The 19,695-nt window shown below is 36.6% G+C and overlaps 1 protein-coding gene across 1 annotated transcript in view; it reads right to left on the reverse strand.

The window, feature by feature from the left end:
- Nucleotides 1-6,166: 6,166 nt before the first annotated feature.
- Nucleotides 6,167-19,695, reverse strand: part of SCLT1 (sodium channel and clathrin linker 1) — a 211,297-nt gene continuing 197,768 nt past the window's right edge. Inside the window, exons 19-21 of the mRNA XM_011935614.1 lie at nt 13,563-13,641; nt 11,182-11,277; nt 6,167-6,713 (exon numbers count right to left, since the gene is read on the reverse strand). Coding sequence (XP_011791004.1) covers nt 6,651-6,713; nt 11,182-11,277; nt 13,563-13,641 — 238 coding nt within the window. The 3' untranslated portion in view covers nt 6,167-6,650. The remainder of the gene's footprint in view (nt 6,714-11,181; nt 11,278-13,562; nt 13,642-19,695) is intronic.

The raw sequence follows: 19,695 nt of genomic DNA on the forward strand, positions 1-19,695 counted from the left end.
ATATATATATATGTGATCGAAGAAAACAACACTGCTATCAAAGAATAAAAGGAATAACTGAATTCTCTCTACATCCTAACACTGCTTGGAAAGTTACAGAATTATTTAAAATCACATAGTTCCTTGATGTTGAGAACTAATATCTTAACACTAAATTAAAGCTATGTAAAACCTCCAAGTCAGCATTTTTGTGATATAAAGTATAATAAATCCAGTTATTTTTACAAATGAATAAGCAACGCTGAATTAAGTAGCAAAGATAAAAATAATGTGTGTTGTCATTCCTAATGTATCGCCAGTGTGTCCTGATATTCTCACTACTACTTGGCTTATATATGGCTGAGTTTTAAAAATTACATTTATAATTATGGGTTAATATGATTATTTTACTCACTAATCTGGGTGATAGTTCTAACTTCAGGATTATGACCAGTGTAAAACAATTTATTTATGAAGCAAATCTTTTTCTCTGGTGTTTCCCTTCCCATGTAACAGTTTCAAAGAGAGCTTTTCTCCTTTTTCCCACCAATTTTGGCTCTAATTCAGTTCCATCCTTGGAGCTTCTCTTTTTTATATCAAATGCTTGTGATGATATCTTTGCCTCAACTAGTCTCAAGTACTCTAAGTAAATACCTTTCAAACTCCATGCTTTAAAATATCACACTCTGAAAGGCAATTATACATTATATCACTTTACAATAACTAAACACAATTTAACATTTTTTTGGTCGATTAAAATTGGTGAAACTGTCATCACTCATTGAAGAAATCTGGAAACTTGCAAAGGAGGTATTAAGCTAATTACTATAACTTCCTTTGCTTCCATCTATTTTTTTCTACTACTTACATTTAGGTTGTGGCCAATTTCTTTTCTAGGTCTGAAAAATTCACCAAATCCCACTCGATATGAAGATACTTTTTTCTAGCAAGTTTTTAGATATATATACATAATCTGAAAACCAAAAGAGCTTTTTGGGTAGTGCCAGTCAGAGAAGGAATTAAAACAAAAAAAGAGGTTCATAGTTCAGACTTGTTTTAAGGTTGATGAATGAAAAAGTGGAAGTACAATTTTTCGAAACCTATTTGGCATCTATATATTCAATCAAGAACGCTGATCCTTGAACTGCAAGGACAGAGTGGACACAGGTAAAATCATGAGGGTCACTTGAAGTCTAGGATGTGTGAAGCACTTATATGACAGCATCTAGATGTTTACAGTAGTTCAAGCCTCCTAACCCAGATGAATTACATCCCATGACACTTGGGAGAACCTATAAAGGTTATTTTTGAATCACTGTCAGCAAATGGGAGAGGTGTCAAAATTATAGATTCCTCAAACTCTAAAGAGACAATGTTGCACAATAGTACAATTCTAGTGTTGACGAGATCTGGTCTGAAATCCAGCTGTGCCACCTGCCAGCTATGTGACCCTGAGCAAATGACTCAACTTTTACTATACCTCATCTCTTTGGAAAGGAAGTAACACCTACCTAGAAGGGCTCTCGGACTATATGAGATAATAATGCAAAATGTTAGCATGATGCATAGCATATGACAGATGCTCAACAAATAGACATTATTAATACACATAAGCATGTTACCATAATCCAGAGAAACTCTCCAATGGATTGTTTTAGTTATCTGAAGAAATATGCTTATAACTTCTCTTATTCTCCTTTATCCCATAGAGTAGTTTAAATGAAAGGAGATCGTCTCACTTTTAATCCTCCTAGATATAAATATTAAAGGTTTCCTTATACTTTATATTATGCTCTGATAGCTTTTTCATTCATTGATAAAAGGACTGTGCTGCCATAGAATGAAAACACTGAATGAAAACTTCCATAATGCCTTATCAAATGAATTGAAGAGTTTTAACAGACATAAAAGGAACCTGCTGTGATCACTAGGATGCTACATGGATTTACTAAGAAGGCTAACTTACTTTTCATTTTGGACAGGATTACTGGATTACATCTGGAGAATATGACTAGTGTGGCATAAATGAACTTTTGCTTGACAGAAGGCTGGATCTTTCTTGATGTTCTTATGATAGTGCACAAGCAGCCATATGGGCCAGATTAAAACCAGGTTGAATTACTACATCTGACATATGCTGATCAGTTACCCATTTAAGGGAGGTGGTGTTCGGTATGCTCTGAGACTGTCTATATTTCAATCTGTCTGTTTCTCTTCTTTTTTTCAATGGTTCAAATGAAAATATGGGTAGCATGTTTGTCAAATGTGTGGCTAGCATTCACTGTAAATCAAAAATTGTCTGTGGTGCAAGAAATATAGCAGTAAACAAAGACAGACATGGCCCCTATTGTAGAGCTATCAAACGAGTTAACAGAATTAGGAGCTAAAATGACCCCAGCAGTTTCTAATAATTTAATTAAATTTAATAGGGATAAATAACTAGTCTTGTATTTAGGCAAAGATTTGGCTTAGCAACAAAACCTTTGAAAAAGACTTAGGATTTTAGTTGACAACATGCTCAATATCTGTTCAACAATGTGATTCAACTTTCCCTCCAAAAAAGCTAATATAATTTTAAGCTGCATTAATGGAAGTGTAAACTATGGAATAAGTTCTATAGAATAACTATAGAATAAACTATAGAATAGTGATTCATATTTTTTCCTCATCCTAAACACTGAAAAATATTACATATGTATATTTCAATGAATCACTAACTACAGTGACCCTCTAAGCATGATTTCCTAAGAAACTATGTTTCAGAATCTTCTTGGGGTAGGGAGAAGACAAAGGGTACATAGTTTGAAGCCATATCTATTCTCTGGAGATCTAGTAAGTTGTCTGCTTACACATAGGCAAATATCACACATGGGGGCACCTATGAGAACGTGGAACACATGTGAGTGTTTTGCGGTGAATTCTTGCGCTAGAGGATACCAGTGTTGTAAAAAATTTCTTTTAAGATGCCTTTCTGTCCTATGACTTTTATTATCTAAGCATATTTTTCTTCCTCATAGAAATATATGGCTTTGTCCACAAAGCCACATATTTTTCTAAGGTTTAAGGGATGGTAAGTGACAGGTTTTTATCTGCAACCTCAGGGTACTGCAATCTCTCTGTCTACATGTTCATGTGTATATATGTATGTTTTAGGTAATCACTAGACAAATTTAATTATTTTTGGTAAAAATTTTTGCAAAAAAGTTCATTACAAATTTATTTTGAAAAAGATGATAAAAGACATTATGGTTAAAGAACAGAATTTATAGTAAAATGTTTCAAGTGTTTTTTCACTCTTTCTTGATTTGAGAGTTGGTTTGGCAAGACTATGTAGCTATGAAATATTTAATATTTGCAGACTTAATGAGTGACTGAATTGTTGCTAATGTTTTCCCATGTTTGGGGTAGTTATAATTCTCACACCAGAGAAGAAATTAGAAGATTGTTGCCTGCCCTAGTTTGCATATTTGTATACAAAGGGAAGAAGAGGTAATCGTATCTCCTTTCTTCTTCATGGAGAAACAATCAAGAAACATGAATAAATAAAATGAACTAGCTGTGTTGTCCTCAATAGCAGATCTATGCACTTCTTACCTCTCTTTCCTACTCATTTCTCCTGTATAGTAAAATACAGTTCACAGAATAAATGATATTGTTTGTATCATTTATAAATGAAGACTGACCTATATGAGAAGTGTTAAAAACTCCACTACATTTTTACATTGGAAATTATTATTGTTATTATTTTTTTTTGAGATGGAGTCTCACTCTGTCGCCCAGGCTGCAGTGCAGTGGTGCGATCTCAGCTTACTGCAAGCTCCGCCTCCTGGGTTCACACCATTCTCCTGCCTCAGCCTCCCGAGTAGCTGGGACTACAGGTGCCTGCCACCAGGCCCTAATTTTTTGCATATTTAGTAGAGATGGGGTTTCACCGTGTTAGCCAGGATGGTCTCGATATCCTGACCTCGTGATCCACCCACCTTGGCCTCCCAAAGTGCTGGGATTACAGGCCTGAGCCACCGCAACTGGCCTACATTGGAAATTATTAACAAACTTTTCTGAAAAGAAAAAAAACCATCAAGTTTAGTTCTGTTGCTAAACATAGCTTAAGCCTGTTCAAATTCAACAGAGGTCAGAAAGGCATATTATCTGCATATTAGCAGCCTATTCTTCTCTTGGAGAATATCTAAGTACGCAAGGAGATCCCAGAGAAGATGGGTTATCAGAATGTCAACAGTAGTTGCCTGAGGCCAAAGTTTGGAGGCAGTATCTCTATTCCGAGATTTTACCTTGAAAAAATACGTATGGAAAGTTAGATTTTTTGAAAACGTATAATAATATAATACTTACATTCCATTTGCTAGAGTGTTAGTTTCTGAAGTGCTTTCTTCTACAGTCTCATACTTTTGTCAGACATAAAATTCTAACATCCCTAAAATTTTCTAAAAATATATTCTATGTTCTATAAATATGAATATGAACATAACTCTTACTACATGGAAATGAGTCTGTGAATGACCTGGGAAGGAATTTAAAGAATCAAATGAAAAATTCTTTAAGAAATGAAAATAAGCTATGTGCCTCCAATCTGATTACCATTTAACCGCCATATAGGTATGATTTGGTCTCATCATTGCATTTGATACTAGCAACCATGTGCCTTCCTTGAGTGGTTTATCATGTTGGAGTCTCTTTGTTATCACCCTCTCATTGCTCCTATTTAGTCTCCTATAATGACTCATCTTCGTGAGCTCGTTCAACAAATAAAGACATTCCTTCAGGTCCTGTTCTTAAAAACTCAGTTGTTGAAAAAGCAGTTATTGAATACCCTCCATGTGCCAGGGACTATATTGGGTGCTAGGGATAAAATGAATGAGAATACATGTGGTCTTACTCTTAGAGAGCTTGTACTCTGTTGGGGAGAAGATGATATGAAAGAAAATATTCCAAAAAGAGTTAATTACAAATATTGATAAGTGCTTTGAAGGAAAACTATGGTGCACTATTATGAGCAATATAACAAGGGGATCTTTTTGAGGCTAGGGAAGGCCTCTGAGGAACTGATATTTGAGTAGAGATCTGAAAAGTGTATAAATAAAAAAGTACATGCAGATGCCAGCCACGGTGGCTGAGGCCTGAAATCCCAGCACTTTGGGAGGCCAAGGCAGGCAGATAACCTGAGGTCAGGAGTTCGAGACCAGCCTTGCCAAGATGGTGAAACCCCGTCTCTATTAAAAACAGAAAAATTAGTGGGTGTGGTGGTGGATGCCTGTAATCCCAGCTACTTGGGAGGCTGAGGCAGGAGAATGGCTTGAACCTGGGAGGCGGAGGTTGCAGTGAGCTGAGATCATGCCTCTGTATTCCAGCCTGGGTGATTGAGCAAGACTCTGTCTCAAAAAAAAAAGGTACATGCAGAGACCCTGTATTGGAAGGGAGGATTATATATTGATGGAAGTAAAGAAGGCCATCAAAGTCAGAGCACAAGAAATGGAGGGGAAGAAAAGTGTGGGAGGAGGCTGAAGAGACTGCTATTCACATCATGGAAGGCCCCAAGGGTAGCTCTTACACTTCCACAGCTTCAATTCTCAGCTCCACACAAAAGGCTCCCATCACACACTGGGGCCTGCCGAGGGGTGAAAGGGTAGGGGAGGATCAGCATTAGGAGAAATACCTAATGTAGATAACGGGTTGATGGGTACAGCAATCCACCATGGCACATGTTACCCTAGAACTTAAAATACGATAATAATAATAATAATAATAAAAGATTTCTATGACTGTCTTAACTGTTAGCACCAGTACTAAATTTCTGACTGATGGTTGAATATCTACACATGAATGTTTTCATGTCACCTTCAACTCAAACTCATTATCTTTTATCTGGACAACTGCAGCAGTCTCCTGATTGGTTATCCAGATGCAAACCTCTCTTCTTTAACCAACAGAAACCAGGGTACACTAAGTTCAAACCAGAGAATACGTACATGTATCTATGAAGATCAATAGGACTTTAATAGTTCAATGTCATGCAGTCTTAGCACCTAAGATCTCCATTTGATTAGTATTGCTTTAAGTAACATGTAAAAAACTTCTTCCAAATTCTTAAATATCAAGTTTCATAAATACTGAAAACTGTAAGTTAAAAATGAAGCACTACAATCATACATTAAAATACATGACAGCATTGTTTTAGAAAGTGCACAATTTATTACATTTATGAGTTCATAATAAAATGGATACTTAGGAACTTTAAAAATGAGTTAGAAGTAACAATTAGATGTAAAATTTTCAAATCTTGGAAACTGAAATATTAAATTCTAGAATTTTCTTAAAAACTCTTTCTTATGAAAGAGAAATTTGCATAGTTTGAAAATTATTATGGCCTTTTAAGGGAAAAAGGAGGAATTAAAAAACAGACACGTTGATGAAGGCAATGAGTTCTTCTCAGCTGGTTTATTCTCCACTGAAGCTCAATATAGGATTATATTTTCTTTACTTACAGGAAGTGGTCACTGCTCTGTTTTCCAATAACCCTCAAAACAGAATAACAATGCTTATGCAAAATAACACAGGCCTTAACTATTATACTCTGCAGGCTTTACCATTTCAATACACTTCTAGTCCAACTGCTTTCCCAACTCTAAAGTTCTGTGAATGAACTATGAATATTTTTAAATATTTTCCAGATTCATCAGGGAGGCTGCTTTTCTTCTCTGCACTGTAATCACACTGAGCTGCAATTAAAATAAACAATCAGTAAGTAGTTACTTTTTCTGTGGAAAACCTTAGATTAATACAAAGTAGAATGCATCACAACCTATAAGTACTGAAAACGGTCTTATTGGAAAGGGTTTTGTAAATGATCTTTTTCTTTTTGAGGCAGTCTCGCTCTGTTGCCCAGGCTGGAGTACAGAGGTACAATCACAGCTCACTGTAGCCTTGACCTCCCAGGGTCAAGTGATCCTTCTGCTTCAGTCTCTTCAGTAGTCACTATGCCTGGTTAATTTTAATTTTTTTCAGAGACAGGGTCTCACTACATTGACCAGACCAGCCTTGAACTCCTGGGCTCAAGCAATCCACCCACTTTGGTCTCAAAGTACTGGGATTATAGGTGTAAGCCTCTGTGCCCAGTCAGTGATCATTTTTAAATTAATATCTATTTTACTCTTAAAACTTTAAAATGTCTATTCCATTAGAGAAATGCAGGTCAAATAAGACATTCGATAGCTCAGGGTTGATATGCTTAGAATTGTAAAACATATTCCAGATGGATGAAAAACATCTAGATAAAAGTTAATCAAGAAAGTTTCTAAGGCCGGGCGCGGTGGCTCAAGCCTGTAATCCCAGCACTTTGGGAGGCCGAGACGGGCGGATCACGAGGTCAGGAGATCGAGACCATCCTGGCTAACACGGTGAAACCCCGTCTCTACTAAAAAAATAAAAAAAACTAGCCTGGCGAGGTGGCAGGCGTCTGTGGTCCCAGCTACTCGGGAGGCTGAGGCAGGAGAATGGCGTAAACCCGGGAGGCGGAGCTTGCACTGAGCTTATATCCGGCCACTGCACTCCAGCCTGGGCGACAGAGCGAGACTCCGTCTCAAAAAAAAGAAAAAAAAAAAAGAAAGTTTCTAAAACACAAACTAATATGAGCCAACACAATGCAAGGCTGATAATAAAGTGATGATAGATCTTAACAAGAAAAGTCTAATAGAAAAATAATCTTTAAATGTTAGTAGGAATTGATAATATATACACGTGGTAAAAAAAAGATCTAACAGTACGAAACGGTAGACAGCATAAAGGAAGTCTCGTTCCCATTGCTGTCTTTCATTCCATAGACCCCTCTCCAGATACAACCAGTATTTCCAGTAAAGTATGCTTCCAGAAATATTTTAAATGAGAATATATGTATTTCTTATTTCCTTTTATTTAAAAAATGATGAAAGAATTATAAACACTTTTCATCTTGTTTTCTTTTCTTCTAAATTATCTACCTTAGAAATAAATAGCTCTATATTAGGCCTATTATATTTTATTCTTCTTAATAGCTGCAAACTATTCCTCTGTATGAATACTCCATAATTTAACTAGTCTGCTATTGTTGGGTATTTGTATGGTTTTTAATCTTTTAAAATGACAGACAATGCTTCAATCAGTATTTTTACATGTTTGCTTCCTGGCAAAAATGTTTCCAGGTGCAAGTATGGGTCAAAGGTTACATACATTTACAGTTTTTGAAAGATACTGCCAAACTGTGCTCTGGAGACTGTACCAACATGTGCTTATATCAGTAATGTGTGAGAGTGTCAGCACAATGCATTTCCAAACTTCATGATCTGATAAGTGAAAAATGATGTGATTACAGTTTAAATTTGTATTTGTCTTATAGGTGAGGGTGAACATCTTTTTAAATGTTTAAAAGCCATCTGTCCTTCTTTCTCCATAAACTTCCTTTATATATTTGTCTACTGGACTGTAGCATTTTTTGAAAACTTAGGCATCCTTCGTATGTATTTACGGCATTAGCCTTTTCTCATATATGGTACAAATATTTTTCTCAGTTTGTCACTGACTTTATGACTTTTTCTGATACAGAAATTTGAAACTGTGAACATATTTATTATTTTTTTTCTTTGCTTCTAGGTTTTGTGTTCTTGCATTGAAAGGCTTCACCACACTGATTTAAAACACTCATATGTTGAAAGATCACAGTATAGCATTCAACCATTTAGAGTGATACACTTAGAATGGATGAATAACATGTAGAGAAAGTTAATCAGAAAAGCACATTTAGAGCAAAGTGAATCAGCATGATTCAGGGCTTGTATTGAACCAGTAACACGATGCTGCACTGCACTATGATAAGTGTGATGTATCAGAGACGATAATAATTTTTAACTTTTCTTCATTTTGTTAATATCATGCATTTAGTAGGATATTATTTCTAATAGCACTTTTTCAGTTTTTATAGGAAAATTAGAAGATTCAGAGAGGGCAAATACAAAAATTAAAAAAATAAAATGTACATCTTACAAACAAAGTTGATCACCTGGACTCATATAAAACAGAACAAATATTAACTCCAGGGAAGAAATTCCTTTTTGGGTAAGGGGAAAGTGCCAAATGATTACCTTCCATCTTCAAATAGGAACAGAAGTGAAGGATAAAAGCTTAGGGAAAGATTTGTTACAGAGCAATTCGTGAAGTCGTTAGTGACAAAACATTTCAAAAAGGTTACTTAAAAGAATGGTGGCATCTTTCCCATTGGAGAGTTTAAACAACAGAAGAAACATCAGTACTAGACTGTTGAGGTTTAATTTTTTCAGGGGGGACTAATCCAGATGCTAACTGGTTATATAATTCATGTCCTGTAATTGTACCGTTTTTACTATAGAACTCAAGGTAGCTGATTTTACGGAGACACTTTCTTTGCCACTTGCCTTAAAAAAGGTAAATGAGAAGCTTTAAGGATTATGATATAGAAATTTAATTTCTTACATATCCTTCTAAATATCTACTTATCACTAAGGGAAATGCTTTACATGTGTTAATTCTTTTGATCCTTTAATAATCATATGAGGGAGGTGTTATTATCCTATATTAAACATGAGGAAACTGAGGCTTAGAGGAGTTGAAATTGCCCAAAGTCACATGACTACTTAATGGCACTAAATGGCACTAAGGGATTTGCCTAACACCAAAACACATACTCTCCAGATACTGTCCAGTGCACCTAACTTCTGTTACCTTATAACCTAAATATGTTCTTAAATAATTGGCTAACCCATTAGTTAATTCATAACTTCATCAGACATAAAAATTATTTGACAAGGCTGTAATTACTTTCAAGAGGGAGAGGAACAGAAGGATAAATCATTACTAAATTTTCTTTAAGTGGCATGCCATGTTCATAACAGAAGTAGATTTCAAAAAATCTGTAACTATCATGAACATAAACTGAATTCAGCAAGCAGAGTGGCTTTACTATGTATAAAATGCTGTAGTAGTTAAGAATATTAATTTTGATTGAAATAATACATTTATAAGCAAATATAATTAATAATATAGTAATTTGATTTGTTTTTGTTTTCTTGCCTGCCCTATGTATCCATCCATTTCAACTGTCTGTTTCTAGTCTATCTTTGTAATCACTGAACTGGTCTCATTTTGTTCCTCATAAGAGGGACTATTGCTCCTACTTTATAATCAAGGGCCCACTTCATTTATATGATGTGTGTGTATTAAGAGAAATTATCCCTTAGTATTTCATTGATATTCTGCATTTTCTACTCTATTTCCCACTGGACAACTTTTATATTGTATTTTAGATTTCTTTGGTCATATGAAAATATGCATTAAGTAAATTAACCTGTAAGCCAAGGAATTATTTTTCCACTGAAAAGTAAAATAAAAACAAAGGCAGAGAATTTGAAATATTACTTTCAAAGCAATATTATCTACTTTCAAATCTGTTAGTGAATATCTGCCTAGTTTTAGACAGAATATAATTCTAGAGCAGTGTTGTATAACAGAACTTTTTGATATGACAGAAATGTTCCATATCTACGCTGTCCAATGTGATAGCCCTAGCTACATATGGCTATTGAGCACTTCAAATCTGACTAGTATGACTGAGGATCTCAATTTTAAATTTTATTTAATTTAAATTAATTTAAATATAAATAGTGGCCTGTGGCTAGAGGTTATGATAGTTAAGACAGTATATTTCTTTTCTTTCTTTTTTTTTTTTTTGTTGAGACAGGGTCTCACTCTGTCCACCAGGCTGGAGTGCAGTGGTAGAAGCATGGCTCACTGCAGCTTCGACTTCTTGGGCCCAAGCCATCCTCCTGCCTCAGCCTTCCGAGTAGTTGGAACCACAGGTATGCACCACTATACTTGGCTAATTTTTAAAATTTTTTGTACAGAAAAGATATTGCCATGTTTCACAGGCTGGTCTTGAATTCCTGGCCTCAAGTGATCCTCCTGCCTAGGCCTCCCAAATTGCTGGCGTTACAGTTGTGAACCCACCACGCAGAGCTTATTTTTGTTTCCAGTGTTTACTTTTTCAACCTCACATATTAAAGGGATTAATTTTAAAATATGTTAATCTAGTAAAAATAAACTATTAAGTTCTCTGGGAACTTCTAAAAAACTTATCTTATCTTTGAACTGTTTATTATCTAGGGATAAGAGGATGCTCCCTACCTGCTGGGAAGCTGAAGCAGCTCTCTCTTCTGCCTGACTCAGACGCCTTTGAAGTCTATTGGCTTTTTCTCGATGCTCTAGAATTAGCTTTTCATTCTATTAAGGGGAAATAGAAAACAAGTTAGAAATCCATATGTGACATGGAGATGTTTTGTGGAATAATCAATGAAAAATCTGGACATCATTTTACCACTTATAAAATACAAATAATATTATCTCAAAATTTACATTTTTTCAAGTTATGAACTTTAAAATAAAACTTGGCTTTACATTCTTAATAAATTGTTTTCTTTCTCCCACATGCCAGCAAAGAAAGTGAATTAACAAATCTCAAAGCAAAATGACTCAGAAGAACAAGATTTTCAATTTGTGAAGATCACTGCTTCAGAATCACCTGGACTGTGAAAACACAGACTGCCGGGCCTTACAACCAGAGCTTTAGTAGGGTTGGGATGAACTGTTTCTGTATGTTTCCCAAGATATCTGCATACTCCAGCGTCTATTAAGGTCAACACAACTACTGGGTACTGTCATGGGTTGAATTGTGTCCTAACCCCCAGTACCTGTGAATATGACCTTGTTTGGAAATAGAGTCCTTGCAGATGATCAAGTTGAGATGAGATCACTAGGGTGGACCATAATCCATATGACTGATGTCTTCATAAAAGGGGAAATTTGGACAGAGAGACATACACGTACAAAGGAAAGACAAGTTGAACACAGAGAGAACACAATCTACATGTCAAGGAATGTCTGAGGCTACCAGAAGCTGGGAGAAAGGCATGAAACAGATTCTCCCTCACAGCTCTCAGAAGGAACCAACAATGTCAACACCTCAATTTTGGACTTCTAGTCTCTGGAACTAAGAGACAATTATTTTCTGTTGTTTAAGGCACCCAGTTTCTAATACTTTGTTATGGCAAGAACTATACAGGCATCATGAATACAAAGCTGTCACAACATACTGTCATGCAGACAAGTCCAAATAATTTATCAATTAAAAAACGGATTAGCTATCTCCATACTTACTAGCCTGGTTATAGTACATCTGAAAAAATATTTTGTACAACTAGAATTGTTAAACAGTTTTTCTGGCACTTATCTGAATGAGATAATAATACAAGCCTAATCAGGAAGAGTTAGAAAAAAACACATTTTCTATGAAGAATCAGAAACTTACAGTTCCCATGTACTAACATACAAGTGATAAGAATGAATGTTATGGCTATGACAGTAATACAAAATATTGAAATAACAGTATCCTGCTAAAATGAGCTTATTATATTTCCTATTATGCCCAAAAGCAAAATTAAATGTTATGAAGAGAACTATATTGGCTGGTCCAATTTACCAAGATGTTTAAATATGTAGCCTTTAAATTTTAAGAAGCACATCACATGCTAGAGAAAACATGGGGGAAAAATTCCATCATCTGTAATAATCATTTTCATATTTATAATCAGACTTCATATAATGCAACTTCTTCTATACTGCTACCATAATGGTTGAGGAACAGTTCAGATAGGATAAATCCTAATATATGCAACTGTTCCTTTTCTATTCTCATTTTGGTTGCTTTTGATCTTCCTATATTATTAACATTACTGTACTGAATATCTTCTTTTAAATTTTTCTGTATTGTAAATTACTTCATCAGAATAGATATCTGGAAGTGGGAGCTACCTGAAAGATTATTTTAATGGCTATTCCTTAAATAATGTCTAAATGGCTCATAGCAATTCATAATGCCATGATGCTTAGGAGTAATGATTTCACTATAGTTCCTATAGTAGACCACAAAGATGGAGTAGACCATATACTCAGGGAAATTCCAACAAACATTTGAAGTTAGAACATCAAATGAAGATGAACATCAAATGAAGAGATCTAAAAAGCCCCAATCATAATCCAAAAATTGTTTACTTTTTGAACGCCTCAAGGAAAAAAACTTGAACTCTTGCTATATTTAGTTCTAAGGCATAAATCTAAATATATTTTAATATACTACAGTAGGCAAAAGTATTTTTTGTGTGATGTGTCTTTTGGGATGGATTAAAATGGAAAAAGATGAATGGGTTAAAAAATAATTTTAGAGATGCATAAGAATAAAGGGGATCCTAATACATTCTCTGAAATACTACAAAAGTTCTTTTGGTAAAACAGAAATAAGAGCTCTACCTTTTATTATTTACATATGATGAATCACTGACGTTCAAAGCTTTTATTCACATTATATTGCGTGTCGGCTTTTAGGGTTATGGATGATTTCTGTATTGTTATTTCCAAGTACAGAAATAATTTGGATTTGGCTCAGGTAAAATTCTATAACATGTGTATCAAGCTGTAGCAGAAAGCACTTCCCAGGGGAGTCATTATCTTACCTCAACTACCTTTTCATTTGCCATTTCCAGCTGAGAAAGCAGCTCTTGGGTATGAAGTTTCTGTCGACTCAGCTCACTCCTATTAATCAAAAGACAGCACCAAAAAATCCATTCAAATAGAAAAAAGAATCTTTATTAGCAAGATACATGTTCATGATTTGAACAGAAATATCATCTTCATGTGCAAAATAAAGTCACTTACTAATAGACCATATCTCAAAGGACTCATTTATTTCTTTGTTTTTTTTTTTAGAGAGTCTCGCTCTGCCCCCAGGCTGGAGTGCAGTGGCCGGATCTCAGCTCACTGCAAGCTCCGCCTCCCGGGTTCCCGCCATTCTCCTGCCTCAGCCTCCCCAGTAGCTGGGACTACAGACGCCCGCCACCTCGCCCGGCTAATTTTTTTTTGTATTTTTAGTAGAGACGGGGTTTCACCGTGTTAGCCAGGATGGTTTCGATCTCCTGACCTCGTGATCCGCCCGTCTCGGCCTCCCAAAGTGCTGGGATTACAGGCTTGAGCCACCGCGCCCGGCCCATTTATTTCTTTTTAATAAAATACACATATATTCTAGAGATTAGTTGCACAACAATGTGTATATATGTAACACTATTGAATTGTACACTTAAAAATAGTTAAGGTGGTAAGTTTTATGTGTATTTTATCATAACTTAAAAAATTTTATCACAATTAAAATGGTAAATTTTGTTATGTATATTTTGCCAAACTAAAAAAAGCAAAATAAAAACACATATTTTAAAAGTACAAAAGTATCTTCAATATTATTTTGAGATACTATTAGACACTAAAATAAAGGCATACTCATATCAAAAAGATACAGTATTTATTACTACAAAATCTCGTAAGCTACTGTGCTTCTTAGTGATTCTCGTGCCTCAGCCTCCCGAGTAGCTTGGACTACAGGTGTGCACCACCACGCCTGCCTAATTTTTTCTATTTTAGTAGAGATGGGTTTTCACCATGTTGCCCAGGTTGGTCTCGAACTCCTGAGCTCAAGCAACCTGCCCTCCTCGGCCTCCCAAAGTGCTGGGATTATAGGCATGAGCCACCATGCCCAGCCTTAGTATGCATTTGTAAGATTCATATACAGTGCTTTTTAGGGAAGTTCAACTCTTAGAAATTTAAGGCAACATTAATTACTCCAGTATCACTTCAGTGCAGTACAGTTAGAATTCTTATTTATGTTTTGGTTGTAAATGTACTGTATTTTACTCATTCATATCATTTATGCTTCATTAGCTAAAATTATCTTATGCACAGAACTGTCTTCTTTGTTGTTGTTCAACATATAAGTATTATATTGCTTTTAGTCAAAAGTCACTTCAAGAGTTTCAGGTTAAGGGTACATACAATGTAGCATTAAAAATAACTTAATCTGGACAAAGATCAGATAAATTTGTGAGTGTTACATATAATGAATCAATGACATTCAAAGCTTTTCTTCACATCACACTGTGTGTGAACTTTTAGGGTTATGGATGGTTATGGATGATTTCTGTATCATTATTTCCAAGTAGAGAATTAATTTGGATTTGGCTCAGGTGAAATTCTTGATTCGGTATTGGCTTTTATCCTTTGACCTTATTTGTGCTTGTGAAATCAATCAACAGATTAGCTCTTCCAAAATAACTTCAGCTTTGATTTTTTTCAAAGGAGCCAGCAAACAGCCTAAAAATTTGGTAAGCCTCTCAAGTGTCCTATTGATGACTGAATAGTTGTTAAAAAGAGCAAGTAATCTGTTATAAATATATAAAACAAAAAGCAATGCCATTCACTATTCAATTATACAAATAGTTACTGAACATTCGTTACAGGCCAGGCCAGGTGCAAGGTATGTGGTGGCAAACATAGTTGTTGTCATCATAGAACTGACAGACTACGAGGGAGATCAGTTATTCTAACTCAGTGATTTCATAAATACAGGTTCACTGACTATGAGGAGTTTGAGTATCTATCATTAATTCCATGACAGACAAAGCCAAATATATTGTTTTAGCTTTGAGTGATAATAACAAAATATAACAAATTATTATGCTTACTTTAAAGTATCTTGTGCAGCTTAAAATTATTGCCCAACCATCCCCCCCAAAACATAAGAAAAAAAACCAACTAAAGAATGATAAACAAAATGACTAGAGGCCAGTCTTCTAGGTCAAATGTAATTAAAGGTAAAAGTTATATATACTAGTGCTGATGAAAAACAAATTGTGAGTATAACTGAGATTAAGACAAAACAATGATCACATTTATAAAGTTAGCCAACATTCAGTTTACACAAAACCTTTTCAGGAAAACACCTACTTGTATAATTTCATGCCTAAACTATTCTTCAGTTCTTACTCAAGATAATCTGAATGATGGATAGTAATAATTTTCCACAATGTTTAAGATCACAAAGACACAAATCATTAAATGAAAATATACTTTAAGTTACCCTTAATCCACGTAAATATTTATCTCTTTATATGTCAAGCTCTGTCTCCCCCATTGGATGGTGAGCAACTTTGTTGCTCATCTTTGTACTCAACAAAGCTTGGCAAATAATAGTGAAAATGATGTGATGATGATAATAAGAGCAAACATTTCCACAGTATTTGCTTACAATGTGCCAGACACTGTTGTAGGTGCTTTCATAAATTAATTTAATATTTAGTTTGCATGACTAATATATGAAATCCCCCCCTTTTTTTTTGAGATGGAGTCTTGCTCTGTCGCCCAGGCTGGAGTGCAGTGGTGCCATCTCGGCTCACTGCAAGCTCTGCCTCCCAGGCTCATGCCATTCTCCTGCCTCAGCCTCCCAAGTAGCTGGGAATACAGGCGCCCGCCACCATGCCTGGCTAATTTTTGTATTTTTAGTAGAGATGAGGTTTCACCGTATTAGCCAGGATGGTCTCGATCTCCTGACCTCGTGATCTGTCCTCCTCGGCCTCCCAAAGTGTTGAGATTACAGGAGTGAGCCACCACGCCCAGCCCTGAAATCCCCATTTTTACATATGAGAAAATTAAAAGAAATTAAAAAAATAAGTAACATGCCTAGGGTCACATAGCTTGTCAGGCTTTTTTGTTTGTTTTTTGAGACAGGGTCTCACTCTGTCACCCAGGCCAGAGTGTAGTGGCATAATCACGGCTCACTGCAGCCTCCACCTCCCAGGCTCAGGTGGTCCTCTTGCCTCAGTCTCCTAAGTAGCTGAGCCTACAGGTGCATGCCATCATTCCCGGCTAGTTCTTTTGTATTTTTTGTAGAGACAGGGTTTTGCCATATTATTGCCCAGGTTGATCTAGAACTCCTGGGCTCAAGCAGTCCTTCCGCCTTGGCCTCCTGAAGTGTTAGGATTACAGGTGTGAGCCAACGCATCTGGCTGCTTGTCAGCTATAGAGTCAAGATTAAAAAAACCTTGGCCCTTTGATTCCAAAGTCTGTGCTCTTAACCACTGCCCTATACTGCAACATGGAAGGTAAATAATGAAAGTTTGTTGAATAACACACACACACACACACACACACGCACGCACGCAGAGAGTATATGTGTGTGTGTATGTGTATTAGGCCTTCTAGGGATATGAAAATTTATATACTTGGAAACCTAACAATTAAATTTTTACTTCAGACTTCTTCCCTAAAAGTCCAGTCTTAAACTCAAACTTAACAAGCCCAATATCAAGCTTTTTGCATTGTCTCACAAATCTACTTCTCATCCTGCTGCTCAGTTTTTATACTGACATCTCTGCCCTAGGTGTCTAGGTTAAAAATTTTAAAGTCAACTCCTATTTCTCACTTTGTCCTTCTTTTTTTTGTGAGACAGTCTCGCTCTGTCTCCCAGGCTGGAGTGCAGTGGCATGATCTCAGCTCACTGCAACCTCCACCTCCCCTGGTTCAAGTAATTCTCCTCCCCCCAGCCTCACCAGTAGCTGAGATTACAGGCACCCACCACCATGCCCAACTAATTTTTGTATTTTTAGTAGAGATGGGGTATCACCATGTTGGCCAGGCTGGTATCAAACCCCTGACCTCAGATGATCCACCCACCTCAGCCTCCGAAAGTGCTGGGATTACAGGCACGAGCCACTGTGCCCAGCTTCTCACTTTGTCTTAAATGCAACGTCTCATTTACCCGGAAAGAGACTCTCTCTTTGATAGGTCTCTTGCATCTATTTTTCAATTCTACCCAGTGTTACCATCCCAATTCAAGTTCTTAGAACTTAATTCTTAGATGTATTGTAATAACAAGTTGCTTGGGTTTCTCAATATCAAGTGAAACGATATATGTAAAGTACTCTACCACAGGGCATATGAATGCACTCAACCAATACAGTGGGTTTCCCTCTCTAAACCATGTATCTCTAGCATATTTCTCTTTCCAAAACACCACTTTAATAATTTGCTTCCTTGAACTATACTCTTCAATGGCTCTCAGCTATTGGACAAAATAGTCCAAATTCCTGAGAATTTCATAAGATCCTCCAAAATTTTGTGTAACTTATCTCCAACCTTATCCCCAATAGGAACCTTCCACACTTCAGTTGGGCTCTCACTGTTTCGAAAACAAACTGCATATGTATTACCTCAGGATCAGGTTTATGTCATTTTTTAGATTGTGTTTTCCAGATTTCCCATTACAATTCTTCCCTGTTTTTTTTTTTTGAGACGGAGTCTTGCTCTGTCACCCAGGCTGGGGTGCAGTGGCCGGATCTCAGCTCACTGCAAGCTCCGCCTCCCGGGTTCACGCCATTCTCCTGCCTCAGCCTCCCGAGTAGCTGGGACTACAGGCGCCCGCCACCTCGCCCGGCTAGTTTTTTGTATTTTTAGTAGAGGCGGGGTTTCACCGTGTTAGCCAGGATGGTCTCGATCTCCTGACCTCGTGATCCGCCTGTCTCGGCCTCCCAAAGTGCTGGGATTACAGGCTTGAGCCACCGCGCCCAGCCTCTTCCCATTCTTTAAGACTGCACCCTTGTCTCCCTTCTTTTCAGGTCTCCTTTCCGTTCATTTTAATCCAGTTTTCTTTACACATCAAATCTTTATGATATTAAATACTTATTTTATGTATGAGAGATTTATCAATCCTGTATTATAATGCTAGTGCTTTACATATATGTATACATATATACATATATGTACACACACATACATACATACATTCTCCTAAATGGAATAGGAACTTTTTTGGTTGTTTTGAGATGGGGGTCTCACTCTATTGCCCAGGCTGGAGTGCAGTGGTATAATAATGGTTCACTGCAGCCTTGACCTTCTGGGCTCAAGTGATCCTCCCACCTCAGCCTCCCAAGCAGCTGGGACTACAGGCATGCACCACCATGCCTGGCTAATCTTATGTTTTATAGAGATGATGTTTCATTATGTTGTCCTGGTTGATCTCAAACTCATGGGCTCAAGACAGCCTCCTACCTCGGCTTCCTAAAGTGCTGGGATTACAGTTGTGAGCCACCATACCCAGCAGAAACTTTTAAAAGAAGGATTATTTTTAGTTTCCACAATATCTACCACACTGCTTTACACATCCAAATGGAGTCATGTATCACTTAATAAGAGGAATACATTCTGAGAAATTTATCATTAATTTTATTGTTGTATGAACATCACAGAGTGTACAACACAAACCTAGATGGTAAAGTCTACTACACACCTAGGTAAAATATTAATAGTATAGCCTACTGCTCCTAGGCTCCAAACCTGTACAGCATGTTACTGTACTGAAGACTGTAAACAATTTTAACAGTGTAAGTATTCGTGTATCTCCACATAGAAAATGTACAGTAAAATATTGTATAAAAGATAAAAAATGGTACATCTGTATGGGTACTTACCATAGATGGAGCTTGCATGACTGGGAGTTGCTATGGGTGAGTCAGTGAGTGGAGAGTGAATGGGAAGGCCTAGGACATTATTATACACTACTGTAGACTTGACAAACACTGTATACTGAGGCTACACTAAATTTATAAAAACATATTTTTTCGGGGGGCGGAGCAAGATGGCCGAATAGGAACAGCTGCAGTCTCCAACTCCCAGCGCGAAGGACAAAGAAGACCGGTGATTTCTGCATTTTGAACTGAGGTACTGGGGTCATCTCACTAGTGAGTGCCGGACAATCGGTGCTGGTCA

The sequence above is a fragment of the Colobus angolensis genome, unplaced genomic scaffold, assembly GCF_000951035.1.
Source record: "Colobus angolensis palliatus isolate OR3802 unplaced genomic scaffold, Cang.pa_1.0 Scaffold145, whole genome shotgun sequence".
In the NCBI taxonomy this organism is placed as follows: domain Eukaryota; kingdom Metazoa; phylum Chordata; class Mammalia; order Primates; family Cercopithecidae; genus Colobus; species Colobus angolensis.